Source organism: Agrilus planipennis, unplaced genomic scaffold, assembly GCF_000699045.2.
Source record: "Agrilus planipennis isolate EAB-ADULT unplaced genomic scaffold, Apla_2.0 scaffold2, whole genome shotgun sequence".
NCBI lineage: Eukaryota > Metazoa > Arthropoda > Insecta > Coleoptera > Buprestidae > Agrilus > Agrilus planipennis.
In genome coordinates, this window is record NW_020442464.1 from 1,236,033 (window position 1) to 1,252,357 (window position 16,325).

The 16,325-nt window shown below is 34.7% G+C and overlaps 2 protein-coding genes across 4 annotated transcripts in view; one reads left to right on the forward strand and one right to left on the reverse strand.

Annotated features, from left to right (window-relative positions):
• Nucleotides 1-587, forward strand: part of LOC108737879 (cathepsin O-like) — a 4,554-nt gene extending 3,967 nt beyond the window's left edge. The window contains exon 4 of the mRNA XM_025981007.1: nucleotides 204-587. Within this exon, the coding sequence (XP_025836792.1) occupies nucleotides 204-510 (307 nt within the window). The 3' untranslated portion in view covers nucleotides 511-587. The remainder of the gene's footprint in view (nucleotides 1-203) is intronic.
• Nucleotides 588-10,405: 9,818 nt separating this feature from the next.
• The window catches only part of LOC108737590 (brain tumor protein), a 110,390-nt gene continuing 104,470 nt past the window's right edge, over nucleotides 10,406-16,325 (reverse strand). For all 3 annotated transcript variants that reach the window (XM_018470560.1, XM_018470644.1, XM_018470740.1), the window contains one exon: nucleotides 10,406-13,138. In XM_018470560.1, the coding sequence (XP_018326062.1) occupies nucleotides 10,660-13,119 (2,460 nt within the window). In that variant the 5' untranslated portion in view covers nucleotides 13,120-13,138 and the 3' untranslated portion in view covers nucleotides 10,406-10,659. The remainder of the gene's footprint in view (nucleotides 13,139-16,325) is intronic.

The window sequence follows — 16,325 nt, forward strand, 5'->3', positions numbered from 1 at the left end:
GTATAACACATAAACATTTTTATACGATTGAGATTTTCAATCTACCCATTAATTAACGACCATTTACTACAAATTTCAAAAATAATGAAACATTTCTACAAAAAATTTAAAATACGTAATTAAAAATAAAATGACGTAATATCAAAACTTATATAAAATAAAAAAATATCAATAGAAAAATAAATAATTATGTCTTTACATAGTTTCGCAGATAACGAGGAAATGATTTTAAAATTGTTGGCTACTCATGGACCAATCGCTGTATCAATAAATGCCCTCACCTGGCAAAATTACATTGGCGGTGTTATTCAGTTTCATTGTAGCAGTTCCTTAAAATACATGAATCACGCAGTTCAACTGGTAGGTTACGACCTTTCTGACGAAATCCCGCATTACATAGCGAAGAACTCATGGGGAAAAACTTTTGGAAACAACGGTTACTTGTATATAGCAGTGGGCGGCAATCTTTGTGGATTAGCAAACGAAGTAGTAGCATTGTCTGTAGTTTGAATTATTAAGTAAAAAATATCTGTAGTCGTGCATTACGAAGAAAGATAACCCGATTAATAAATACACAATTATTATTATTCTTTGTTTAATTTCAAAAAGGGTTTTCCTTCCATCTAGATCAACGGTAGGTAATTGGCGTACCGCGGTCCAGGTCCGGACCGCGAAGATCGAAGACTGGACTTCCAACAATTTTTTAAAAGTAAATATGTATATGTATTAATATTTTTCTGTAAATAATAAAGTATGTTTGAACTTTGAGCGTCAGCCTTATCATCAATAATAACCGACCAATAAATAATCAGCTTACAGAAACGCTTTTTTTGTATGAACCAAAGGTGGATCACCTTGTAGATTTTAGGTTCCATATAATCTAAGATGCCCCGAGTTTCGTAAAACTGACGATCATATATACGTAATCTTACATCAACTTGACTGTTGAGTTGCGAGATATTACGCATTATGAAGGATAAAGTGTGCCAGACCTCATGTTTATATCCTCCCCTGATGCGCATCCTATTTCTTATCACCTCTTGGCCAGGAAGTGATATTTTCTTGGGTAAATAATGCAGCAATCACGTTCGAAACATCTCAGTTTGAACTAATTGTAAGTAATAAGTATTTTACATCATTAAATAAAAACACTGCTTAATTTTGCGTTAATCTTAAGCAAAACGTATTGGGTGATGGTTATAAGAAGTTGCTTCAAAGCTTAGGCCTTGACATACATATTTTTATCTTGCATTTAAATACTTTTTTGAGAAAAATACTTTTTCAAACATATTTTCCATTTGTAAAATGTAAAACACATTTTTACTGGTATCACCGATCAAACATTATATAAAATGATGAATGAAAGTTGCTCAAATTGGCTATTGAAGGTAGTAGAAGTTTTGAAGTTTTCTGGGTTTGATGTCATGATTCATGGAATTTTGAAGTTCCAAATTGATATCAGCACTTGCCAAATCACCATTTATCACACCTTTAGCAAAATTCCAAAACAGCTCGCAAAACAATATCAAATTAATATACGCCAGCTGTGTAAAACTGAAAACTACAAAATATTGTGGTGTGTTAATGAATACATACAATCCAAAATTCTTCAAAAACGATTTCTAAAACGATTCAAAAAATTTCACTTTTTAGGCGAACCCAAAGCTAAAGAAACTCTGGACTCTATTTCTTTCTCTTATTATTGGAATGTGGAAAAGATCAGAAACAAAACGGGGTTGTAAATATCTTGATATAAAATGATTGATGCTGATTTTACAATAATAAAATTATTTGCAACCCTATTTTGACTTTGATCTTTCACACAGCAAACTGTTTTGGAATCAGTGTCTTTTTTCCAATTAAAACGGTGACGTAGGCAAAAAAGGAAGCATATAGAAGAATTATTTGTTGCTGAACTGAAGAATCTATAACATAAAGATAGAAAAACTATATCACAATCACTTCAATCAGAAAAATATGAATCATACTTAAACTTCGCACCTGGTGATATAGTGCAAACATCACTATTAGTCTAGAAAAATTCCAATAAGTATTTAAAAAATGAGCAAACACAAGGTTTTCTTAGAAAATATTTTATACCTACTTAAGTAAATGTAAAAGATTAAATAGGTACTACAAAAAAGTAATTATGTGAAAAAAGTATTTTAAAAATACGTATTTAAAATGGAAATCAAAAAAGCATTTGCATTTTGTATTTAAATACTTTTAAAAAATCAATTTGTACACCCCTAGTAGTTACGTACCTGGACGCTTACAAAAAAGCATTTGCATTTTGTATTTAAATACTTTTAAAAAATCAATTTGTACACCCCTAGTAGTTACGTACCTGGACGCTTACACTAGATGGATTCGCTTAATACTCCTATTTGATGTGAAGAATATTTTTGGCATATTAAAGACCCTGTTTTGTTGTGTTCTAAAGGAGTGGGTGCACATTAAAACGTTGTTTATAATGATGGATCAACTTAAACTAGTTACCTACTAAGCCCTTATTATAGGTATTTGATTACACCTTACCATCATGTGAATCTTTTAATAAGTAATATATAGTAGAAAATAAAGACGACTTGAAGCAAATCAAATGCTTTATTAAATACACCATTGCAGTATACACGCTTATAACAAACTGATATGGTATAATTATAAATATCATACTCAATTCCATAAGTAAAAGCGATTCATAAAGTAATTAACCAAACACACTATCAAGAGAAACAGTAAAGCTGAAACATGCGTATGAAATTGTTGGTGCCCTGAAAAGGGTGAAGTTTGGCGATCGGTAGAAACCACGTATTCTTCACCTAATATGACTTACATATAATCCAGCATCGTTCTAGAGATCGGGTAATTTCACTCCACCAATTTATTATTGCCAGCGTCGTTTAGAACGAGATACAATATAATTTCTTTGAACATTTTCGTCAACACTGTAGAAATAGATAACACACAAAAAATATTCACTCTTATGCTCATGTAACAACTTCAAGAGACTTATACCAAGAGTGCTTCTAGTAAGAAAATAACCAAAAAAACACCAACTAAATACTATAATTATACCGAGTGCTAGAAATTGGAATCTTGAACAAAGATAATTGTAAAATAGGTAAAAACGTTTACTCGATTTAGTGCATCATATAACGTGGTGTTAAGAAATTAGCAATATTCAAAATCTTTTTCGGGAATTAAAAAAAAACGTGGCGTTACCTTAAGATTGCATGTAAATTCCGCTAAAATTTATAGCACCCTGCATAATAACCTTAAACGACAAGGACGATAATAAATTTTGGGGGAAATTATAATGGAACGAGCTGGTTTGTAGAACGGAACTGCACAACATCCCAATAATATTAACTATTCCTTAAAATTGACCTGAACTCTACTGACTAGGCACACTTGTTTCATCTAATAACAAGAAACTGCATTATGAAAAATAGAAATTTTCGAATATAAAATAAAACAGATAAATAAATAAATAAACTCCAGCACAGGGCCGGGTCCACAACGGTTACTTTTTGACTCTTAAAAATAGTTTATCATTACAACATATAAATTATTAATATATTTTCAAAATGTAACAGGACCAACAGTGTTTGTACGGAATGTTTAGCCAGATAATGTGCTCCATAGTAAAATTAATGTACACGTACATCGAACTACTACAGTTTGTATCAAAATAAATTCATCTGGAATGTGTCAAGTTCCGAGGTAAACATTAACCTAATAATTTAATAACATTTTGATTAACAACGTGGAAAATACTTGGAAAATTTAGTACATAGTTGCCAACAAGTGGGTAACTTTATTGTCCACTGCCGCAATAAACAAGTGAGTTGCACTGGATCAGTACACTATATATCACCTTTTAAATTTGCAGTCACAGAATTATTTCAAGTACGCATCAGTTTCCTGTCATGCACAGCAAACCCTCGTTATTCAGTAAGTCTCAATTAGGAAATCAATTTTGTTCAAGCTCGTGCTATTACTTCAAGTCCTTTAAATTGATTACCATTTTGTCCTGACCCGGATCTGATCCACACAGATTTTATTTATACTCTTACAACGGCTCTTATTTACTTACATTTTTCTTAAATATCTAAAAGAAACAGGAGCTAAATAATTTGGCTTTCTTTTTTTTATCATATGCAAATATTTCTGCTATTCTGGGTAGTCATAATGATAAAGATTCATTCCTAAATTCTGTTTCTTGTCCTTGCGGAAGTCTACAAAAATTGACATGGTACCTACCGCAGTAGCCATTTTTTCCCTAATCGTTGGTTGAGAAGTCTTACAAGAAACAACATTAACCCTCAGAATTGTATATATATATATTGTTTCGAAATGAGGTCATAAGTTTTGAAATCAATTTAACAAAATGTCATGTTTTGAACCACTACAAGTTCAAATAAATACTTTTCTAAATTGTTTGAAGACATAAAAGTAAAAAGAATTAATAACTCAAAAAGCATTTGCTGTACATGACTGGGTTTCACGTGCCATTGATTCAGTATAAGGTGGTAACTTAAATACTTGATGTAAAAGTACCTAAGCACTTGTAGCTGGTAAAGTTTTCGGCTCGTACCATTTGAAAATGTATGACAATCTTTGCGCACATTCCTTGTCGAGTTTCCTTCTGCAAATTTAAAACGAATACACAGAGAAATCAAGCGTGCGAGTGCAAGGAGGGGCGCATGCGTTTCAGGCTATAGGCCAAGCAGACGGCCATATTCGGGCCCTACTGCATAACAAACGAACATTAACATTTCGTTTTTTTATTATTTTTGATTAGTTAACAAACATAGCTCAAAAATATATTGCCTTATTAGTTCAATTTCGCACATCTAACATCAGTCTTACGGTCAAGAGAAACACATATTAATTAATTAATTAATTAATGTATTATTTTTAAGCTTAGGCGGCAGGGGGTTATATAATATTAACTCTCTACATGCACTAATCGTTAATAATAATATTAATTATCGTTATCACGTTATTACTATCCTTCTCGTCGTAACCAATCAACACATCTCGTACATAGATAGTTCGGCACCACAAGCAAGCAAAGAAGCACATTATCGGGAGTGTGAATATCGCTAGGATATGTTCGTATGCTAGTACATGCAATTTACAAATAAATAACACGCTCTATTGCTATCAGATGTATCTCTGCGGCAACTAGTCAACATTTTTTTGACTGGCGGCAGGAACCACGACGGACAAAGATCTAAATCGTAGTGAGTGAGTTTGATTGGGCGCTAGAGACTGGCAGAAGACTCACAATCCACGTCAACCCTTAAAACACAGCTAATATTGTGAGAGGAGAGTGCATTAAGGATAAATTAATTAAAGACAACTCGTGCACCACCGGGACTGTCTTACGTTGAAAAGCAAATCAAGAACGTGCGCGCTTTTAAAAAATTCTATTACGGTCATCAGAGACGTTCTTTTCTTTAATTAGTTATACTGTTACATTTAAAATTATTTACCTCATTTCCAATTAAAATGTCGTTGTAACAAAGTTAAACATTAATAACACATTTCACTAAATGACTCTACGCAATATTATTCATAATTTAAACATAAAATTACATAGGCATTATTTTATTACCATCACTAGCACCTGAATACTGATATGTTCCCATTAATTAATTATAATTATTAAGTTAAAAATTCTATAAAATTCACATGAATTAAATTCAGTGCGCTTATTATTATTTAATTCCATTGCCTGAGTAGCTCCCACTAAAAAATTTAAATACAGCTAATGCATTTCTTTCAATTGCGAATTACAGTTTGCATTCTACAAATGATTAAAGTAACAATTTCTTAAACGGTCTCGTTGAATAATAGGTAGCTATGGAATGCATAGAAAAGGCAAAGTGATGCCATAAGACATTCTCGCCAAATTTGGGGTTCAGATTGAAGAAAACCTCATTGAAATAATTCGTAAAGACTGATGAATTTGGTAGTCATCTGCCAGCCACAACAAATCTTTAGCGCGCCATATTTTAGAGTCGCCTTACAACAGGAAACACATAATATTATCGATCAGTCCTAACAAATACCTAAGCTACATCCTTAAACATATAGTTAGAAATTGGCAAGTATGAGACGTACAAAGCACATTCATAAAAATACATTATCATATTATTTGATATAAAACGACTAGACTAGGTAGACATAAGCAGCTACGTTTATCGGTGGCGCGGGCCTGCGCTCTCATTGGTCCGCTAATTCCAGCCAATAAGCAAGGAGCATTGGTGTAATTAGTACAGTCAGTACAAAAAGTACATACATTGGTGTTCGTACTTGAATAGGGCAAAGATTGGAAGAGCTTGGCATATAAGACGCGCGCACCTTGAGTGGGTTAGAAAAAGGGAAGTCACGTTTCGTACTTTTCTTTTTCGGGACTTCGGTAAAAATAGTCCTCGATATGCCAGTAACTAGTTCCCGAACTTTTACGCACACTATATAAATATATATCATATTGCATAGACATATATTACAGAGAGAGCACTTATGAAATGTTTCTGACTTGAAATAACAGTAAAAAAAATGCAAGAGATCTTTAGAAATAGTTCACAATCCTGCAAATAATACTAATTATAAGAAAAGTAGATTTGATCCACGATATTGACTTAATATTTAACAAAAATCCTGATCTATTTGTGTGTATGTCTACTTAAAGCGACCTCTTGCTGTGCTTATTTCTTTAAAACGGTATGAGAAATTGCGATTTTTTTTTTAATTTGTCTGAAATGACAGCGGTCAACAGTTATCAACGTCCGGGTCAAGGGAAGGCATTTCCGATAATCACAGTCTGTTAGAAATTCTGTCGAGCGCATTGAATGCCGGGAATAATAGTGGGTTGAAAGAGTAGTGGACTCTGCGGCGTGACGCATTAACAGTGCACAACAACAATCTACAACATGAGCAAAATGCATCAAAGGTATAAAAATTTATAATCTGGAACAATTTCGTGCAGCATAATAACAAGAGATTGTGCGACAGGAATGTGTAACCCACGAAGGAAGGACTCGATATACGAACATACGGGCTCCAAAAAGTTAAACGTTCGACGTCATATTCTGTAACTGCTTAAATTATTATTATGGCGGCCGGCAACGCATGCGCGAATGCCGCTGACTTATTTCAGAACCCGTACACGTATACAACTACATGAAATGCGGCAATCCACCTAACAAGAATTATCCACTGTAATACTATTGGTGGTACAGTAGGAGAGTATGTACACTTTTAATGGTTAATTTGTGTTCCCTAGAGTAATTGACATGAAGGTTAAACGTAACGTAGTCAAATTTTGGCCTTGCGCAAATAGATCGGAGGCAAACCTTTGGCAAGACAACTGGTGCTCTTTCGGGTCAGATTAATTAGACAACTTGTATTAAATAAGTCAAACAGGTAGTTGCCTTTCTGCAGGTTGGTTGTGCGTAAAGCTGCCTGTAGTTTTTTATCCCTTAAGCCAACGGATTGCCTCGCGCTTACGTTAAAAACCTGCGCACGGTGAGTATCCCTATTGTAACTGTTCTACACCTCAGTTGACTATATCAGAGGAAAATAAGTTATTGATCAGTCTTTCCGAAAACGCTTCGATAATAATTAAAAAAAAAAAGTACATCGCGATAACGCCCGATTACTAATAAAATTCAAACTGCTTATACAAGTATTTCAACTTCTATTTCTACCAACTAATGACTATCAAACTACAAAAATCACACGCTACAACTAGTAAGGATCTAAAGTTGGGCCCAGGAAGATTGTTCAGACAATAAGTATGTTTCTCTTTCTCACGAGATATTACTTACACTAATTAGGATTGAAAAGAAACTCAATCCGTGCCGTGCTCTAGGCAGCGCAGCGGTCAAACTCAAGACTGTACCGATAGCAACTTCACTAGATAGATACATGAGATGCTCACGACGATCGAAAAAATAAAAAATACTACATGGGATTTTGAAGGTTTCAATCGCTTCTCAAAATCTATTTTTTATGGAATTCGTAGGAAATAAACATTAAGAGACGTATTTCAGAACTATTAGGCTAACCCTTTTATGAAGAATTTAAATGGAGAACTCGTAATCGTAGTTAATAAATAGTAAAATAATTTTGATCCCTTTTTATAGTATAATGTTAACGAAAAACAAAACATGCACCTTTACAGGTTACACTAATTGAAGAAGTCTTTATGATGCTACCTTTCCATAATTGTTTTTTACGGAAAGTACCTATATTTCTTTGTGGGAATTACCTGTAAAAATTCATGTTTAAAATGGGAGATGGACGCAATGTAGTAGCAGTAAGGTCAATAAGGTCGTCTAATTAAAAATTAATTTCTCGAAAATGCAAATAAAATATTATATGAAGACAATAGAATCGATCGAGCTGTGAGCCAGGGATGGATAAGTCACGTTGCGTTCAGTCTTGTTGACAAAAAAAAATAAAAAAAAAACTAAATAAAAACTGCAAGAAACTGGTATTATTAATTAAAAAAGCATTTTACAACAAAAAATCAAAAACAAAACAATGTACATTTAATTTAAGAACAAGTTTACCATAAAAACTAATACAATAATAACAACAAAACTACTACTTTTATACTGATGAAATAATAGTGTTTACAGTCAGGACTGACTCAGGGGCAACTTCATGCAGGCACATCCGAGGGGTCTACTACAGGAACAATAGAAAAAATAGAAAGTACTCTCATAGTAAAAAACAACTTAACACTGATCAGATGTGTATCATAAAGGGCCACCTGCAAGTCACGAAAGAGTGCAGTCAGTTGCGGGGGCTGATTGTAAAATGAGATCATCGCACAGTCCCCAAATAAATGCAATAATGTTTGTGGTACTCGTTTCATATTTAACAAAATAGCACTAATATATAAATAAGATAATAATGACATAAATAAACTGATAACTGTGTTCGTATACATAAAACAATCAGAAAACGAATAAGAACATTCATTGCAATAGATTGTGGTACTAATTGGCAAACATCTTATAATAGCAATAACATTTATTTATAAATAGAAAAAGTCGAGAAATATAGTCGTAGAAATAGTAATAATAATAATAATAATAGTAGTAGTAGTAGTAATAGTTGAGAGGCACTGATTGCTTTATGTCGAAATAACTAAAATGTCAAAACTTACTTAAGTCTTGGTCATTAAGTAGAGCGCGGAGATCGTCCTGCACGTCGAACATCTCCAACTCTTATCTTATTTCTGGCAGCAATAACAAAATACTACGTTCACTAGAGCTTAAATGTATAAAAAATAATGGTGAATTAATGCATGCACCAAATAATAATAATATTACTAAACTAATCGATAATAGAAAAATAACAAAATAAAACGACGAGCTAACTATGGGCACGGCACGCAGTAGTGTAACAATACAAAAATAGAGATACAGAAAGTGTTTCGTGGGTGACTAGGGTCGCTAACAACGCGGCTTCCCGCAAAATAACAACGCGCTATGCTAAAGACATTCACAACATCTTACACAAATATTAAAATAGATAATTATATGTAAACTGATGCACAATTTAAAATACAACAATGGCCCACGCACCACTCGTTTTTTTCGTACACAACACGTTCGTGATCAGCTTTAGTTTATTTATTATTAAAAATTTATTTTATTTCCCTGTTGCTGTTGTGTGCTGAATTGGGGAGTGGTGTTAGTCTCTTTAATGGGCCGCTTCACTCCGAAGAGTAGGTAAATTATTATTTTCAGTTTTCCGTCAAAATTTTCTCCTCAATAAATCTGAATAACACAGTTTTCTTTTCGATTGTATGTATCGTCAAGCGTCAGCACATAAAATTATCGTCTTACCGGAGGAAAATCATTGATTAAAATTGAATTACAACAGCAAACAATTTCTTAGTCCATTCCTCGAGTTTGCAGTACTACGTTATATGAAAACACGTTTTCTTGTTATGCTTAGAAGTCATATTTCGAATCTTCCATGCTGCAATACAAATTAAACATTTACGGTGCTGGATTAACATTCGTAAGCTGTATAAATCGCGGTCAAGAACCAGCCAACAGGAAATATGTAATCAATATAAAAGAACGATAGAAATTCCAAAAAAGCAGACGCAAATTGCCAAATAAACCAACTTCAAGAAAGAAGAAACAAAAAAGACGGTTTCTTTGCCAAATTCGCGTTCGCTTTTCTGGATATGTTGCATGAAACGTTTGAATTGACAGGCGACTTATATTACCGGCATAACGCTAATCCAGGACCAGCAAACCGCATATAGATAGTAGATACTAATAATAATCTATATTAAATTGAAAAATTAGTTATTTAACAGACATTTTCCATAACATAAATTATTTTAACGTTGCTCTTTAAAAATTAAATATGCTGTTCTCACGCAAAAATAAATAATTTAAACTTCTAAAACTAATTGTTGGCCTTTTTTATGTATGTAACGTGAAGCATCACGCTGTTTTGTATTATGAGGCACAGAAAATTCGATTCGTGTTTATCGTAAGTTATCTAACAATTCCGAAAATATATGTTACATTGGCAGATTAAAAATTAAACGTTGCGAAACGAACAATAACAGTGGTAGGGAGTCCGCACGTCAGAGAGCGTTGTCAAAACTTAGAGACCAATTGGGGGAACCTGGACGTACCGGTAAATGTACAATCGATAGTCTTTACTGGCCAATACGACGGATCCGTCATCCATTAGTGCCACATCGAAACACTGCGCATGTTTTACTTTGCTTTCGAGAGCGGATACCAATTGACCGTCTTGGGTGAAAATCGTGAGGTTGAAGTTGTTATGATTGTCGGCGATGAGGATGTCGCCGGAAGCGTTGATTCCCACACCGATGGGATAGTTTGTAATTCCTTCACCACCGATTTGGCGTAGATACACCCCCTCGTAATTAAACACTTTCACGCAGTGAGCCCTATTATCGCTTATGAAAATTTCCCGCTTGTCGTTGACCACAACACCATTCGGAAATTCGAGATGTTTGGAACAACCGAATTTTTGTAACACTGCCCCGGTTTGGTCGAAAATGATGACGCGCATTACTTTGCATTCCACCACAACAATACAACCTTTATTGTCAACTGTCACGCCGCGCGGATGTTGCAAGATATTAGCTCCAAATTTTCGAACGAACTGACCATACTGGTTATAAATTTGAATTTGATGTGTAGGAGAACGCTCGGTAACGATTATGTCTCCGGAAGTGCGGACGACAGCAACTCTGTTGGGATAAAGTAACTGACCGTCGCGTTTACCGCACTCGCCGAACTGAAACTTGAATCGCCCTTCTTTGTCGAAAATTTGAATTCTGTGATTATTGGTGTCGGCCACTATTATGTCATTTTGTGCGTTCACGGCCACGCCACTTGGTTCAGTGAACTGGCCTTCCATTACTCCGAACTCTCCGAATTTACAATGGTAGATCATTTTTTGGCGTTTTATTTGCGACTTAGGTGGAAATATAGGCGCAGAAATAAGTTTGGAAGTAAGATCTAACATAGGGTCGGTGCCAGCAGAAGTGAGAGAGTATGGATCTGCTGTACCGTTTTGGAAGATACTGTCTGATCCACCATTAGACCATTTTTCGTAAGGATTTATGCTGTTCAAGTTAAGATCGCTAATTGTGGTTGAAAAGGGGCCTAAACTATTGGCACTGCTGAATCGTTTGGAAATAATGTTCGATTCGAACGGTGATGTAGATTGACTACAATTTGTCATGGAAAACGAACAGTGTATGCCACCGCCATTTATGCTTCCTGAAGAACCATTAACGCTGCTTCCGCTTGAACTCGATCCTCCCGTGGGCCTTGCGATGGGTGGCTGTTTGCTAGGTCCCACTGATACCTCAGAATTTGATCTCACGTAGCCGAATGTGTTTCTAACACCCACTTGAATGGCTTGATAATTCGAGACGAATTCAAGTTCGCATGCAGATTGAACACTTTGATCTACGTTAAAACTCAACAAGCTTTGGAGTTTGCTATCTAGCAGTTTCCTAAACATAAGAATTTCAACAACACTTGCACATTTGTTTAGCTTTTCTACGAATTCGCAAGTTTTGTAAATTTGTTCTACTGCGTCTTGGCCTTTTTGAGACGCCACTCCTAAGGCTATTTGTTTAGCAGAAAATACACTTTCTAATTCTTTTAACAGTTCTTGCTTACGTTCGTCCAGCATCGATCGATAGAATAAGAAAGTGTCGTTGATTTCATTTTGTGCTTTGTGATATTGTACTTGTAATCTACTGGACGCGTGCTCGGCGTTCTTTAGAACATTCCTGATATCTGTGGCTTTAGCTTTAGCCTCCTGGATAGCATGTGTAATTGCTTCCAACTGCTTCGGGGCCGCTTCGCTAATATGCTCGTATTCGTGTAAGCCGGCGGGATGCTCCATCGTGCAGCATTCTTTGCATATAGGCACTGCACAAGTGCGACAGAAATATTTCAAAATCTCACTTTTGTGTCGTGGACACAGAGTGCCTTTCTCGCTGCTGTTGGCTAGGCCTCCGTTTGTCAAAGTATTTGTGATGATTCCATTCTTGGTCTCTTCTTTTAGTTCGGTCAGGTTGAGCACTCTGTGGCCCTCGAAACAGTGCATGAATTGATGCGCCATGACACAGTTTTCACATAAATAATTCACGCAATCGACACAGCGGGCAACTGCGTCTAGTTTTTTAGTTTTACACCCGGTGCAACGTACACTGGGGACGAAAGATTCGTTAGATTCGGATGAATTCAGTAAGAGATTATTAATGAAACCCTCAATCGAATCTGATTGACAGCGAGGGCACGTGAACTTGCTTTTATCAAGACAATTACTACAGAATGTGTGAAAACAGGCCAAAAGTTTAGGATCGTTGACCACTTCTTTGCACTGTAAACAATGGAGATCTGAAGGATCGCTGTCGCGGTCTACGGAATCCGAAACGGGAGGAGATGAACCGCTTACTGTTAAAGGGGAATCTGCCAATGGCGAAAATGATAAGTAATCTGCTTGTTCTCCAAAAGATCCAACTGAATTTGCTCTTGGTAATGATTCTAATGAGGGTGTCGGTGAGGCCATCTTCAATCAACCGTCATCCCTGAAACAATCAGAGTCCACAATTAACCAATTAAAATGAGCTTTATGCCATTTATGTAGAGCTTTGTTTTGATAACAGCTTTATCATTTTTAAAAACATTGTACAATCGTTCACAAACAAGTGATGACTATTTTTACGAATAAATTAAGAACAAATCGGACAACTTTGTCTTAATATAAGCATATAAAAATCAGTTCCTTGATTTATTTGTAGACCACAAAAATATAAATACAAAAGTACAAAGTATAAGTATTGATGAGACTCATGCACCCACTGAATATAAACGGAAAATTCGTAAACTTTACTGCCTTATCATTAACTGTTTACCATATATATTTGGTTTAATAATGTCAAAATACTTGATTCTTCAGTTCACTTTCGCTGCGTATCAGAAATCTTTTCCAATACATATTCCTTTTAGACTTCGATTTTAATTCGGTTTATCTCCTATATATTCGCACTTTTTTGAAAAAATGAATATTATTTTGGAGTTTCGAACGATAAGGTTATTGATTAGTTAAACTTACTGGTAAAAGATCGAAAGAAAATTTTGTAACTAAATTTCTTTATGTAGGTACATCTGTTGTTTTGATTGCCCAATTCATTCTCCTTACTTAATTTGATTTCCTATTTGGCAATGTACCTACCTACCTGTATGTCGCACTCGAATTACAAAATCTGTAATTGCATAAAATCCAATCATTTGATAAAATTAATTCAAACTGATAATATGATTCGAGTATTATAGATGTTTAAACAAGGGCGCTGGCCGTTTTTAATTAATTAAATTTCCTTGATTTTTGCAAATTTTCTGGTTGAATTATGCTTTTTCTTCACTTCGCCTTGTAATGTTAAATTACAGAATTCTTTGAAAAATTGAAAATCGAAAAAATAAAAGAAAAATTATAGGATTAAATAGATCTCATTTTGTTATTATTTTTTTTTATTTTACTTTTTTTCAGAACGTATGATATTTACGAGAAAGTTTATTAATTAAGAGGAAAAGAACGCCGTTGGTACGTCTTTTTTTATTAACTGAAAACTGAAATAACTAATTTTTTACTATACGTCTAATAGTAAAATGTACAAATTAAAAAAGTAACTTGGGCATAATTTGAAAGAGCACATTTTCTTAATGGAAGTATTGACCTATTGATTTTCCTACGAATTACTATTATTTGTTGGTGTTGAGAGCAAACAATTTGAAAAAAAAGTCCCTAATTACGACAAATATTCCTAATCCTCGACAATACGAGAACTAGATACCTACTGCAAAAGGATAAGGCCTATTTTTCGCTCATAGCGTATGAGATGCATATAAATATATGTAAATAAGTTTATAGAAATTGATGACGTTGATGTCTTAAATACTTGTCAAAGATCATCGGAAATACAATAATTTGATAAATTTGTTTATTAAGTCCTGATCAAGATCATCATCTAATTTTCTAGGTTTACTGTACGATCGAGAAGAGAAGAGACTATTCAACAGTATTTTTTCTGAATAAATAGTACTCTATGTCCTTTTCTGTACCCCTGACAATATGTGTAAAAATTTTCATGAAGATTGGTTGAGTAGTTAAGATCTGAAATGGTAACAAACAAACTCGCATTCGCATTTATAATAGTAGTTAGGATGCGTGTGCTTTAACCAAATTATAATTTTTAAATTGTGTACTAATATTAGTTTGTACTTTCTTTATATACTTTTTAGAATATATTACACCATTTTAACAAAAAGGGCCTTGTTTCAAAAAAATTAATTAACTAATAATACAGACAAGTACCTAGTCATTTATGTGTTGTGTTTAATATCATTTTGGTTTGCATATTTTTTGTTGAGTGCAAATATTCCGAACATAAAATGTTTGATTGGATAGATAACCTCGTGTTTTTTGTGTTTATGCTTATGTCTGAAAACAGTATTTTTTCTTTTCTTGTTCGCATCATTTTGCACAGGTCTGTGTGAGCGTCCTCCTCGCTGGTTGTCAATTGCGGGGGCGAAATGTTTAGACAAGCTGGAGGGAGAGCGCGATCGATGTGTGACTAAGGATACTAATGCTGTTGCCGTGGCAACCGGCGAGGGTTGCAACCCCAACTTAAATTATAGCTGCAACAGCAGCAGCGACCAAGGCAGGCCGACGTCCCGTGCTCGGTTGTCGACGACGACGTCGTCGTCGTCGTCATCTAAGGCCGCATACCTTCTTCTTATGTACGCGCCAGCCAGCCACCCTCTTGTTGCTTCCTTCATGAATACCTTAAAAGAAGTGGATGTTTCTCGACGAAACGTTTTGCGCAGGACGCACGGATGAATCCGGTCGAGGGTCTGGGTCCGGTCAACCTTATCCTTTTACGAACTCACGATTACCTTGCTCCGCGTTTTCCACGAGAATTTACTGTCGACAATTTCGCTTTGTTCCTGGCCCGTTATTGAAGGAAAAGTTTTGTTTTTCTTATACCTGCCTCTAGTCGTTATTAAAATAGTTTTTGTTCCCTTCTTTTTCAAGATTAAATTGTTTTTCTCAAAAACAAAAACATGTCGAGGGTTTTCCTTATTGTTCCAGAAAATTGATCGACATTATAAGTTATTCAATTATGAAATTAAAATGGGCTATTTTCTTCTATTTTTATAACTGTACAACATTCTCCAAAGAACTCAATAAATCTTACAGCGGCGTCTCAAATTTGTTTATTGTTTTCTAATTGAATGCAGCGTACATAGAACTATAATTTCAAGTGTTTCAATACTATATCAAAATTAGAAGCTGCAGATGTGTAATCGGTTAATATTTGACGATTATTTCTAGTCGAACTTTTCTGTATAAATTGATTTTAGAAGTCATCAACGAAAAACAATGCGTAACTGGTAAACAAAACTTTTTTTGAATTCGTTACGTATTGTTTTTGTCACAACGTTGGTTCATGGCGAACGATTTAGGGGAAAAAAAGGTGTGTTGCGCATGCCGAAGGGCGGAATACGTGCAGACTGAGGGATCCAAGTCCGGTCAATCCACCGGAAACATAGACGACGTACACGAACTTCCAATAAATTAGAAGACAAATTAACGCACTTGGAATATCAAAAGACATTCCACTTAAAAATAATATCCTTCACAGAAACTGAAGGAAACGAACACCTAGATGGGCAAAAAGTATCGATAAATTTTGAAAAACGAAACATTCAAAA